This window comes from Megalobrama amblycephala, linkage group LG3, assembly GCF_018812025.1.
Source record: "Megalobrama amblycephala isolate DHTTF-2021 linkage group LG3, ASM1881202v1, whole genome shotgun sequence".
In the NCBI taxonomy this organism is placed as follows: Eukaryota; Metazoa; Chordata; class Actinopteri; order Cypriniformes; family Xenocyprididae; genus Megalobrama; species Megalobrama amblycephala.
This window is the reverse complement of record NC_063046.1, coordinates 3838298-3851871: the sequence shown is the minus strand read 5'-3', so window position 1 is coordinate 3851871 and position 13574 is coordinate 3838298. Positions and strand designations below refer to the sequence as shown.

At 36.0% G+C, this 13574-nt stretch overlaps 1 protein-coding gene across 2 annotated transcripts in view; it reads right to left on the bottom strand.

The window, feature by feature from the left end:
- The window catches only part of cdkal1 (CDK5 regulatory subunit associated protein 1-like 1), a 491748-nt gene that overhangs the window by 398203 nt on the left and 79971 nt on the right, over positions 1-13574 (bottom strand). For both annotated transcript variants that reach the window (XM_048183562.1, XM_048183561.1), the window contains exon 4: positions 10314-10398. In XM_048183562.1, the coding sequence (XP_048039519.1) occupies positions 10314-10398 (85 nt within the window). The remainder of the gene's footprint in view (positions 1-10313; positions 10399-13574) is intronic.

Below are 13574 nucleotides of genomic sequence, written 5' to 3'. Positions count from 1 at the left end.
GCAAACCTCTTTGGTATTCTTATAGCATTAAACCTCAAAAGTCAACTATACATTGGTTTGGTTTCTTCTTTAAATAATAATTTTAAAAAAAGTCAACATATGCATGGTATAATAATAGAGGCTTTTTGCATTTTGTTTGTGGAACTTAGATATGGGAACAAGCCACCAGTGTGGTTCCCTGAGAACTAATGTTCCCCTATTGCCTGAAGTGACGTAAACTGCGCTTGTTGTTGTTACTTTTATTGTGACGGTGCAGCAGACTTTTATTTTGACAGCACTGAGAGAACAATTCTGACAGATCCTGAGCACACAGTGCTCGCATTCTCTGCCTTCATTAGTTTACGATCTGTTTAACAGTCCTGTCTAACATGTAATTATATAGAAATGTTATACAAATAAAGTAGACAGTACATGAAAAAGTATTAGCATTTGCCATGTGGTTGATGCCCAATGTCACTAGCTTAGCAGAAATACATAATGTTTCGCTTGGTCTGCTCAAAGTCGCCCTGGATTTTCTCCTTAGCGTAAGGTTGAGAGATCCTATTTTCATGTTTTTCATGTTTGTAGAGATAGTTTGTGTAGTAAATATATAGGCTCTGTACACAGCTTTTTAATAATGGCGGGTGCTGGTGTTTCGCGTGCGTTCGACTTATCAGCATACATTACGTCACTGGTAACGTTAGCTCCTTTTGTGCTAGGTTAGACCTTTTACATTCTGAAGTAGTCGTGATTCACCTCTCGCAACGTAACATGCTCTAAACGCACCTCTTAAACATGCAGAATAATGTAAGTGGATATTTTTCCTTGTAATCGCGCCTTTGAATGATTACGAAATCGTGGCATCCGTAATGGTAATTGTGATCAGAAATTCGATTAATTGTGCAGCCCTACGATAGACTGCACGTATAATGCGCATGTGCATGACGTCATCGTATTCACACAGTTTTTGTTGTTTACACAGAGACCATTTTCAAAAACTTGCACTTTGAAACCAGTTTTCAAATGTTCGTGTTTTCAGACCACCACAACGCCGTTGTCATGTAAATTAATGGCCAAAACGCATGAAAAGTTTTCTGTTTTTAGTTGAAAATGGTGTCGTGTAAACGGCCCCTAAATGTACATTTATACATATTATTCAGGCATATAGTAATAGTTACTCAGTGTGTTAATTATGCTTTATTAACACGTATTCCTATTGTAATTCATGATTCATGATTAATTCAGGGAGTTATAAAACATTTAGTAGTTGTCAGTTAACTATTTTTGTGAGCTCATCTAAAGTGAAGACTATTTATGCCTCGTAAAGCTTTTGGAGACTTAAAGGCTCAGTTATCTATAAATAAATTTCTATAAAGTGTAAACATTGCTGAATAAAAATTTACAAATTTACCAGTGCCAGCACTGGATTACAGGAGTGCCAAACTCAGACTGAGAGTTTGCTTTCTGAGCACCAGTGATTGAGTGGAATGAATGGTAAAGTACAAGCAGTGTGAAACGTGAAGATTCCGATTTACCCAGGGTTTACAATGACCCAGGGTAAACTGTTTGAAGTTTTAATTTGTGAAATTTGAGAAAAATTTGTGAAAAACTAATTTGTGACTCACTGTTTGCACTGAATTTTCACTCAGCCATGAAACTGAAATAAAATATTTTGCTTATTTTCTTCATTTCATTGCTTTTTGTTAGTTTTGTTGCTTATTTTGTTAATGAATAATTATTTTGTTGATGAATATTTATTTTGTTGCATTTTTTTTTATTTTATTTATTTATTTTTTTATTTATATATGATACTGCAGAGGTTTATTTTTCATAAACCTGTTTACTTTTTACTTCAGATGAGCTCACAAAAATAGTTAACCGACAACTACTAATTGTTTTATATTAGGAACGTGTTGTTAAAGCATTTAACAGACTGAGTAATTATTACTATATGTATAAATAATAAGATGTATAAATGTACATTTAAATTGTTTATTGACCATTTACTTCCACTTTCTAAATGATCTTATGAACTACTGATAACTCCTAAATAACTGGTTTGTAAATGTAATAATTAATAATTAAGAAATTATAAATCAAGAATAAAGCATTTGCAGCTATATTTATAAACTATAATGTCTATTAATGTAGGGACAATGCTTTATAAATGAAGAACTAACTCTTTACGAATGTATAACTAATAATTCATGAGTTATTATAAAGTGTTACCAGTTATCTTGAAATCAATGTGGATAATTAATTAACAATGATGTCCTCCTCAATGTTACTTGCGGTTTCTATAGCGAATGGCGCTAGCTATTTTATCAATCAATTCTATCAATTTTTTTTAATTGTGTGCACCACAGTAGCGGAATGTGTCATAAACTTACTGATAACAAGCCCCACCCATTTAGAGGGACGATATGATTGGTCAATTTCCCTGTCATTTGAAATCCATCTCTCCTTTGACTTGCTATGGCTTGGCCCTCTGCAATTTCACAGCTGGACCACCAATCACAGAGCTAAAAGTGTTAGGCAGAAAAATCCTAAAATGGACAAAATGGATATCTACACAACAAAACTGAATGGGCTGATTTGAAGGGTTCATTTCTTCAAAAAGATTTAGATGTTTAGATGTTTATTGTCAAATTATAAATTCCTGACTTTTTATTAAAACATTTTTACTTTTTAAACTATTATTTAAAAGTTTGCAAATATTATTTTTACAATAGTTTAGGCCCTCTCTGAGAACCTAGAGGGCCCTGATGGTTCCCCTCTGGTTGTACTGCATTTCATAACGCAACGCACTCTCAGCATCTCCAGAACTGGGGTCCATTTCAATAAGGAGGTTCAACCAACTCTGAGTTAAAAATTGAACTGTGAGTTGACTTACTCTGAGAAGGGAAATTGAGTTTCTGGTTTCAGAACAGCTAAATTGAGTTAGTTCAATCAACTCTGAGTAGGTTGACTCCGAGTTAAGCGAATGCACCACGACTATGAAAAGCCATGATCAATGGAGCTCCAATATTATGATTATCTGCCAAAGGGGTCAGAAAAATAAGGCAGCAGCTATTTACACTAAGTGGTAGCAATAGATGCTATTTACAGTAAATAGCTGTATATGCTAAAATCTACCATGTTAAAGTAGCAGTTCTTTGCAATAAGTGTAAATAGTAATTAGATGCTGTTTATACTTTATTCTGGCAGATTCAGATATTTGCACCTCAGTATTGTTGTACATTAACAGGATGCAATAATAGAGTGTGACTTATTATATTTATTAAAATTATAAATACTTTTATCATTGTTAAACCCTCGATAGGCACTTTACTTCCATTTTTAGAACATTTTCTTCATTTTTTATAAAAAATAAATGCCTTTCTGATGTGATATGTTATGAGAAAAGGGAGAAGAGCTAGCTCGGCAAAAGGCAGATTCGAACCTGGGTTAATCGCGTCACAATTCGCACCAGTTCTACATGCCTTATGCGCTACTGCTTACACCACTGAAGGAGTTGCATCACATGCATCGTTTTTAACCTTGTCTGACATTGGTGGGCAGAGTTAGTGTAAATTTGTACTTAGTAATAGATATACACTAAAATACACTTAATGTAGATTTCCCCCAGGAAAAAAAGACTAAATATCTGAATCCTTTTCTTATATAGAAAATTCATCTTGATTTAAGTTTTTAGATATTTGTACTGTAAATAACACAAAAACACTCAGAAAGAAAAGCATTTTTGCAGTGTGAATATACGGTTGTGTGTATATATATATATATATATATATATATATATATATATATATATATATATATATATATATATATATATATATATATATATATATATATATACATATACACATATACACACATATACACACATATACACACATATACACACACTCTGCGCATCGCCAGTGAAAATCGCTTGGGTATGAACACAAAAAATGTCACAAAAAACGCTGGCGATAAACGTGTGCGGTATTTGTCCCAGTGTGCGGTGTGTACAGGCCTTTAAGCTTAATGTAAACGCTCTTCAAACTCTGCTGTCATAGTGAAGCAACATGTGAACATTTCTCACTGAATGTTAAATTGGCATACGTGCTTGAAAACAACAGAAGTTTAGGATTGTGCAGCAGTTCGTTCACACTAGTATCTGTGCTTCACAAGGACCAAATGTCACTTGGGTTTATAAAAACTCTTCAGGCGCGTCTGTAATTCAAACGGCTTAAAATAAAAAAATAAAACATGCCAGGCATTTTATTGAACTTAAAAAAAAAAAAAAAAAACACTACAGCTACCAACTACAGATGGGTTACTGTAAGGTTTTTAGGAGGTAGACAATATCATTAGATCAGTATAAAAATAATTATGCCATACATAGAACCATATATTGGGGAGTTCACTCTCTCATATAGGACATTACACCTTCAGTCACCAAAACTGTTCAAAACCACTGATACACACAGCTGAAGGAAGACGTGAGCTTAGTGAGCTGGATTTCAATTTGTCGAGGCAATTGTGGTCCCAAATCAGTGTTCAAATCTGAGCACACACAGGCAGCAGAGAATTAACCAACAAGTCAAACAACAAGAATCTTTGCATAGTTTTTGTGGGGTGCCAGCCACCACACACAGACTACATATATGCGACACAAAAGAGTGAACAATGTAAAGTTGTGAACTGAGCGCATCAAAATGTACTTCTACTTGTATAAACGTACTTGCCCTTATTGTGCACTATCAACTTTCCTCAAGCTAAGAAAACAACTTGTAGAATATAAAACCATCACAAATCCATCTTGGTAAGAACTGCTGATGAGTTTTGCTGCGTTTAATGCATTAACTAAATGTTTAAAGTCTCCCGACCTTACCCCGATTCGCAAAGATATAAAAATTATTTATAATTTTAGCTCTTGGGTCAGATTCTTCTTTGCGGGGTTACCTCAAAGAAAGAGATGGGTTGCAAGACCATTTTGGGTGGGATGCGGAGTGTGTGGTTAAAGAAACAACAAAAATGTAATTCAAAATGTTTTTCTGATGCGAGACTTATTTTGAAAGATGGAAGTGAAAGCTGTTGACTCTTCTGTCAGACACAGTTTAAGTAAAGAGTGCCCGAGAAAAACGTGTTGTCCTGATTTAGTATTTTCTGTCTGATGAAATGTCAGGCAATGTGTGTCATTATTCTAACATTGTTTTTGTAACTTGTTAATAAAAAGTCTCACCTCAGAAAAACAAACTTTCCTGTCCTGTCAGAAATTATACGGTGCTCGTGATGCACATAACCTACATAACTGGTAAGTTGTTTGTTAGCTTGGAAGGATGTCCATGAAGGTATGATGTTTATTCTATTCATCAGGATCAATGTCCATGTGGTTTGACACTTCATGTCAGTACTGTGTATTTACTATGCTAACTGTAGTTTCAGTAAACTTAATACCACTTTATTTTCACTTTGTGTTGTTTTCTATATTTTTGATGACTGTGGTGGTTCATACCAACTAACTTTATTGTATTAAAGGTGCCCTCGAATGAAAAATTGAATTTATCTTGGCATAGTTAAATAACAAGAGTTCAGTACATGGAAATGACATACAGTGAGTCTCAAACTCCATTGTTTCCTCCTTTTTATATAAATCTCATTTGTTTAAAAGACCTCCGAAGAACAGGCAAATCTCAACATATCACCGACTGTTACGTAACAGTCGGGGTGTACGCCCCCAATATTTGCATATGCTAGCTCACGTTTCCAACATTATAAAAGGCATTAGACAAGGGCAGCCAGTATTAACGTCTGGATGTGTACAACCAAATCTTCAGACTAGGTAAGCAAGCAAGAACAATAGCGAAAAATGGCAGATGGAGCAATAATAACTGACATGATCCATGATAACATGATATTTTTAGTGATATTTGTAAACTGTCTTTCTAAATGTTTCGCTAGCATGTTGCTAATGTACTGTTAAATGTGGTTAAAGTTACCATCGGTTATTACTGTATTCACGGAGACAAGAGCCATCGCTATTTTCATTTTTAAACACTTGCAGTCTGTATAATACATAAACACAACTTCATTCTTTATAAATCTCTCCAACAGTGTAGCATTACCCGTTAGCCATGGAGCACTATCAAACTCATTCAAAATCAGAAGTAAACAATATAACAGTATACAATACTCACATAATCCGACGCATGCATGCCGCATGCATGACGAACACTTTGTAAAGATCCATTTTGAGGGTTATATTAGCTGTGTAAACTTTGTTAAGGCACTGTTCAAGGCAAGCACGAGCTCTGTGGGCGGAGAGCACGGGATTTAAAGGGGCCGCAGCATAAAATCGGCGTGTTTATAATGATGCCCCAAAATAGGCAGTTAAAAAAATTAATAAAAAAAAAATCTATGGGGTATTTTGAGCTGAAACTTCACAGACACATTCAGGGGACACCTTAGACTTATATTACATCTTTTAAAAACATAATCTAGGGCACCTTTAACAAAAACTAGTTTAGGACTGCTATTTAATAGCCTTACATCATACTATTTATTCATTAGTGTTAGTTTATGTGCATGTTAAAGCTGCTGTCCGCAGTTTTTCCTCTTTGTCGCCATCTCTGTTTGAAACATGCGACTGCAGTCATATGCGGAACAGTTATCTGTACGTGCGTTGTGCCTCGGCACAGCTCGTCAGCGCGGATGAATCTAATGTTTGCTGTCAGTCACCGCACCGGTGTGGATACTGAACTTCAGAATCACAGACTCTACGTCTTGAAAGTATGACCAATATAAGAATTTTCATTGGAAAATATCATCTGAACAAGTACTGTAAGTAACATTTCTGCCACTTTTGTTCTGACCAACTGAGGAAAAAAGCATAAAGCCTACAATAAATCACGCTGTCAATGATGATTAAATCTAACGATCGCTTAGCTCAGATCATGCCAAACCGTGCAAATTATTATTACTGTTATATTGTTCTCAAATTGTTAATGTTAACAACATCAGCACTGCGTGACTGTGTATTTAGTGTGTATTAGCGTTACCTGTAGATTTCAATTTCTGTATCCACTCCACAGTCCGAAGTCTTTTGCTTTTTGACTACATGTGAATCTCCAGTTGTCACTGATGATTGTCATTTTGACCTTTCTGGATTACAATCCGTCATCAAAATGATAAGTTTAATTATTTCAGCTGCTGTGAGAAAAGGCTATAAACATGCCGCTACCGGCAGCTTCCTCACATGATTTAACTGAGCCTCTCGACTGGACTCCTTTCTGTTTACGGACGTGACATAATGACGCACAGAGGAACTGCTGCATGCTTGAATTTCCCGTGGAAATCCGCCAGTTCGCTCTTATTATAAAACATTATTACAAGCTAACCGTTGTGAATCGAGACAAGATAATTAGATAGTTTTGAACACTGGCTGGTTATGTACTTGTTCAAAAGTTGATTTTGGATAATTTTTAACCCAAAAAAGTTGCGGACTGCAGCTTTAAGTAAAGTGGGATGGTACTTGTGTGTGTCAGCCATTTTTGAGAAATAAATTTGCTTCATTCAAATTCCTAAATATATGGGTCCCGGCTTAATGACCATGGGAAAAATGTGTGTCTGATCTAGATGGCTGCTATTAATCTAGAAAGGAATCTGGAGAATCACCTGTTGTCAAAACCAAGATACCTCAAACTATGGACAGCCTGCAGTCAAAAAGGGAACATGACAGAGCCTATGCTAAAACAAGAGTAAATATCGCCATGGCTTTTGAAAGGTGGCTACAACGGCAAGATATGAAGGGATTGAAGACTGACACAGAGCTGGCTTTTTTTCTGCTGAACAGGTAAGACATTTCTGTGGCTCAGTAGGTAGCTAGTTAATTTGCAATGTGTGATCTGATCTGACTGAGCAATCGTTAGGTCAGGACATCAGTAAGATGATTTTAAAACATTTACGTTTCCATTTGGTCAGAACAAAAGCAGTGGATGTTAATTTTTCAGATATGTTTTAATTTTTCCGGTATGCCTAATGTGGGACATACTACTTATTGTCATATCGATAGTGACAGATCTGTTCTAATGTGGTGATTACAGATTCATAACATAAGTAACTTGCGATTTTATATTTCAAACAGAGATGGTGATAGAAAGGCAAAAGTTCCATACTGCAACTTTAATGCCAAAGACACTCATCTAAATGTTTATATATGCACACTGAAAATCTTCTTTTGTGAATCTCTCCTGATTGGCATAGCTGCTCCTTTTTTTTTTTTTTTTTTTTTTTTTTTTTTCTGTCTTTGTAAATGATTTGCGTTTACTTAGTGGTAACACTTGTGTTTGCCTCCAAGCCCACAGATGCTGTATGTGTGTTCCTTTCTGAGGGAGGGAGGGAGGGAGGGAGGGGTTGGGGGATTGAATTGGCAAGCCACTGCACTAATTCAATATGTAAATGAAATGTAACAACAGGCGCAAAAGGCCCAGTGCCACAGCTTGACGCACAGCTCAATGCAGCTGTAATTGCATTTGCATTATAGCAATAGCTCTCTCAAATCTCCCTCTCTTATGGAGATTTTTTTTTTTTTTTTTTTCCCTTTTCCTAGAGAACTGTGGGTTTTGAAAAGGCCTCTTTCTTCCCTGAATAATTTCAATAATATTTGCATATTCATTACAATTAAGATGACTTTGAGCTTTTGGTTTTTAAGTTAAATTGTATTTCTCAAGAGATGACAATGGCAGAAATTATGTGGAACTGAAGATTACGTGGAGCTGAATATTTTCTTTTTATTTTGAAGGGTTTTCAGCTGCATCTCAATTCCTACATGAGGCCATTTGGACACGTGTATTGTTAAATGAGTAAATTTGTTAAAAAAAAAAAAAAAAAAAATTGGCAATTTGTAATGTTACAGAAGAACTGAACATCAGATTTAAACAGACAGCTCTCTCCTGTGCTCTCATCTCGAATCAATCAATCGCTCTGACAAATGAAATTTGAAGAGACGCTGACAGGTGGTGTTCCCGCTTGCATCGATTTGTATAAGTGACCAACAGCTGTAATGATGTCCTTGTAGGGTTAGCTAAAGAATAAATGGTCAAGGAAGCGGATTCTGGCAGCCTCAAACCGGTTAGTGTAAAAACATTTTTATGCCCATTTCACACATACTCCGTTTGCAGTGCGTATGCGGTGCATATTTTTCTTCGTATTCTATACACATGGCTTTTTGCCTCGGGTAAAGCACGGAAAATGACACCTTATCTGGCATTTAGGTAAACAAGGAGACATTATGGGTAGCACTCGTCTCTTCGTGGAGGTGGAAAAACAGTTCTTTATGACCTGCAGGATTTCTTGTAAAAAGATTTAAAGGCGAAAGAAAAGACAAGAGTCAACTGTTTTTGTCTATTGTAAGTTTTAATTTAAAATATTTGTTATTTTAGCTTATGTTTAAATATTTTGCCACTTGCGTGAGCAACATAACAAATCTAAAGTATTACTTTATATAAACAAAGTAATGAATTGAATAAAACGTTTAAATGTAGTGCGTTTAAATGTGACATCTATGAAAGAGTGTATACAAAGAGAATCGCAATGCTGACAAACTTTTGGATTTGAAATAAAAATAAGTAAATGTTGTGTTTGTGATATACATCCATGCATCAGTTGCGCACTGCAAGCGCGGCATATGTGAAATCACAATAGCACGTACTGCTCCTGTATCCCATACATTGCATTCTGACTGAACACAATGATTGGATAAATATTTTTTGGTCCTAAGACTTCCCCAGAAGTTACACCGATCGGGTATAACATTATGACCACCTTCCTATGTCCCCCTTTGCTGCTAAAACAGCCCTGACCCGTGGAAGCATAGACTCCACTAGACCCCTGAAGGTGTGCTGTGGTATCTGGCACCAAGATGTTAGTAGCAGTTCCTTTAAGTCCTGTAAGTTGAGAGGTGGAGCCTCCATGGATCGGACTTGTTTGTTCAGTACATCCCACAGATGCTCGATTGGATTGAGATCTGGAGAATTTGGAGTCCAAGTCAACACCTCAAACTCGTTGTTGTGCCCCTCAAACTATTCCTGAACCATTTTTGCTTTGTGGCTGGGCACATTATCTTGCTGAAAGAGGCCACAGCCACCAGGGAATACCATTTCCATGAAAGGGTGTACATGGTCAGCAACAATGGTTAGGTAGGTCATATGTGTCAAAGTTACATCCACATGTATAACAAAAAATGTTTATAAAAAATTGCCTACCCTACCTTTAAGTCACAGAAATTTACGTGTGCATTTTCCAGACCCTAAAGTATATACACATAAAACTTTCATGCAGTAACTTACTTTATGGAGTTCCTGAAGTGATCTTCTGCAGGGTTTTTGACTGTGCAACTGTTCAGTAACCACAGATCAGCATCAGATGGATTCTCTGGAGAAAGAGAGACAGACAGTTACAGATTAACAAGTTACACATGATGATTCCAGGCATGATGACTTGTCAAAACTATTCACACAGCCGTAAAACACAATATGAGACATTGTCAGATTTACAGCTGCCTGTGCAGATGCACAAGAGAAGAGTGTTGCTAAAACTGCACATCACAGTAAATGATCTACATGGTAAGAAAACAGATTCCCTATACTTAAATGCCCTCAATATTTTTTTTCAAAGTGAAATGTGAAGCAAACTATGACTTTAGAATGGTTTTGTGCATAGTTCAAACTTTCTTTCTCAATTTATGCTCATATTTTTTATTTGAAATGTAAAAATGTCCACATATACTCCAATGACTCAACCCAGCCCTTGACATTAAAAGAAAGCTTATTTATGATTCTAGTAGAGTCAGTTTGTGCGAGTCATTACAGAGAAAGGGATCACTGATTGAACCCAATATGCTAAACACATTTGTTCCAGTTTCCATCTCTTTTCTGTGATTTTCATTCAGAATGATTGTATTGTTTTTAATGATTTTATGGAGACTGTCATATTTCAAATTTGTATGTCAGGTCGCAATCTTTAGAATGAACAGACTGAAACAATTATGCATATTAGCATACAAACAACTCTAATAAAGCTCATAACAAACAGACTGATGCTATAAAGCTGCAACACAAAGAACAACAGTATTAGACATGATGAAACAATGCAGAGCAGAGCAAAACTTGAAAGGTGTAGATATTTCAACATTTCCAGGTTTTACATGATCATAAGAAACTTAATAGCATGTGTATAATCTGTATGACAAAGTGGTCATAACACATGATTGCACACATTTTCCACCACAGCACTGAAGAGCCGGATGCTGGATAACACACCTACGGAGCTACGGAGGCTCACCTGCAAAAACATTCCAGCTCCTGCATTTGAGTATCTGCGATATTTTGTTTTTTTCACATGGATCAAGTGTACCATGAGTAAACATGGTGCTCTGCTCTCTGAACTCACACACAGCAAGGCAGCAAGGGACTCATAAAGCAGTCAGGACTAAATTACACACTTTCAAATGGAAGTTTATATGAGTTTGTTTAGTGGATATTATTTTAGCAATGAATCACACTGTGGTGCTCAAATAAAAGGAATTATTCCTTCTCATTCTGCTGTTTTCTTAGTTTATTGGTGTACTTCTAAGGATTTTTTTGTACAGCAGTTATGAGTCCTTAATAATTGTGCACCTTTAAAGCAATAAAGGATTTATTCATGCTCGCGTTGCTCAAACCATATAAAAGGAGCTGCAGCTATTTTTATTAAATGTGAATGCAGACGAGGCTGTTGAGATCCAAACATAAAAAAAAACAACAACACTTCAACAGTGCTTAACATTTTATCTATGTGAACAAACAAGTGTATTATATAAATCACTCAGAATGTATTTTTAATAACGGTTAAATGGTGTAATATTTATGAATTTGATTATTTGATTTCATTGCGAGTACAGTGCTCCTGCAGAGAGACTCCATCCACACTCTTCTAATTTGTTGTGAGTTTTGATTGATTTGTTGCGTCTCATAGTCACAAGAAATTGCTGAAATCTTACTGTCACGTTTTGTTAGGACACAGAGCAATACTGCTATAGCAGTCAGACTGAAATCTAAGCCATCATTTTCTGAAAATATTCCTTTTCACAGTTCTCACATCTCATTCAAGTTTGATCATGTAGTGAGGAGTTCCAGATACATGTCGACAAAGATTTTTTGATTTTTGTTTTTTATGTGGAGCTCAACAGTCCCCATGTAAGGTATGGCAAAGTCTGACAATATGCTAATCATCTTCATTTGAGGAAGTAAAAATACAGGTTTGGAATGGCATCATGGGCGAGGAAAAAAAAAGAGTCATCATGGTGTCTTTTCTGTTGGGCTATTTAAAAACAGACACATTTCAATGAGACTTATGTGATAACCTCAAAAACCGCTATCTGAAACTCTCTTCTGCAGCACCACTGTGGGCCTTCATTGATGACAGCTGTATGTTTGGAAAATGAAATGGGGTTGAGAAAGGCAGGATGTGGAGGAGGAGGAGAGAGCAGGAGATTCAGTCAGGGCTGTGTCCGAAAAATTGGCAGTTGACTTGTTGCCTTGCTATCTTATCAGGCAATGACTTTGTAGGCATAGTTAGCGCAACAAAGGTATCTTATGAAACCGATTTTAGACAGACTTTTGAGGCAAAACAGAGTGAGCTCTGGTGATAACTAAGCAAATATTTAATTACTATAGTAAATTCGGTAACACTTTACATTAAGGTTCATTTGTTAACATTAGTTAACGTATTAACTAACTGTTTGTTAATCTTTGTTAACGTTAGTTAAAAAATACAGCTGTTCATTGTTTGTTCATGTTAGTTCACACTACATTAACTAATGTTAACAAATACAACTCTTGATTTTAATAATGTATTAGTAAAAGTTGAAATTAACGTTAAAGATTACTAAATGCTGTAGTAGTGCAGTTCATTATTAATTCATGTTAACTAATGTAGTTAACTAATGAACCTTATTGTAAAGGGCAACCGTAAATTCTTGCTAGAAATGACATCAGACATGAAAAACGGACAGACGGACTGACAGTTCAGCTGTGGGCGCCATCTTCTGGCAGGACACGTGAATTCATTCATCATGACCCTCACAGTGGATTATGGATATTCTATAACATCAGCTGTACACTCATTATTGTGGTGCATTATGGGATTAAATAAGTGCACTTGATAACATCCACTATGGTTTCAGACACCACTACAAATGGTTGTCCCTTCAAATAATGTCCAATTTAAAAAGGGTATGGGGTGATTTCGGACACAGCCCAAGGGTGTTGGAGCAGCATCACATTCCTGCGGGATAAATCAGTGCTTCCTGAACACCAAACATCAAGAAGCGAAATGATTCACTTACATAACCTGAAGAGAAGTGTGCTCAACGGACATTTAGAAAAAAATATTTGCATAGTAAAATTTAAAACAAGTATAAGAGGTTCAAAAATTAACCAGGTTTACAAAGAGACAAGGGTCAATTCCCACCATAATTCCCATTCCTGAAACACAAGTGTGCTTTTTTTGTGCGTGGTGTGTTTGCCTGAGGTATGAGCAGTCGGTTTCTCACACACACACACACACAC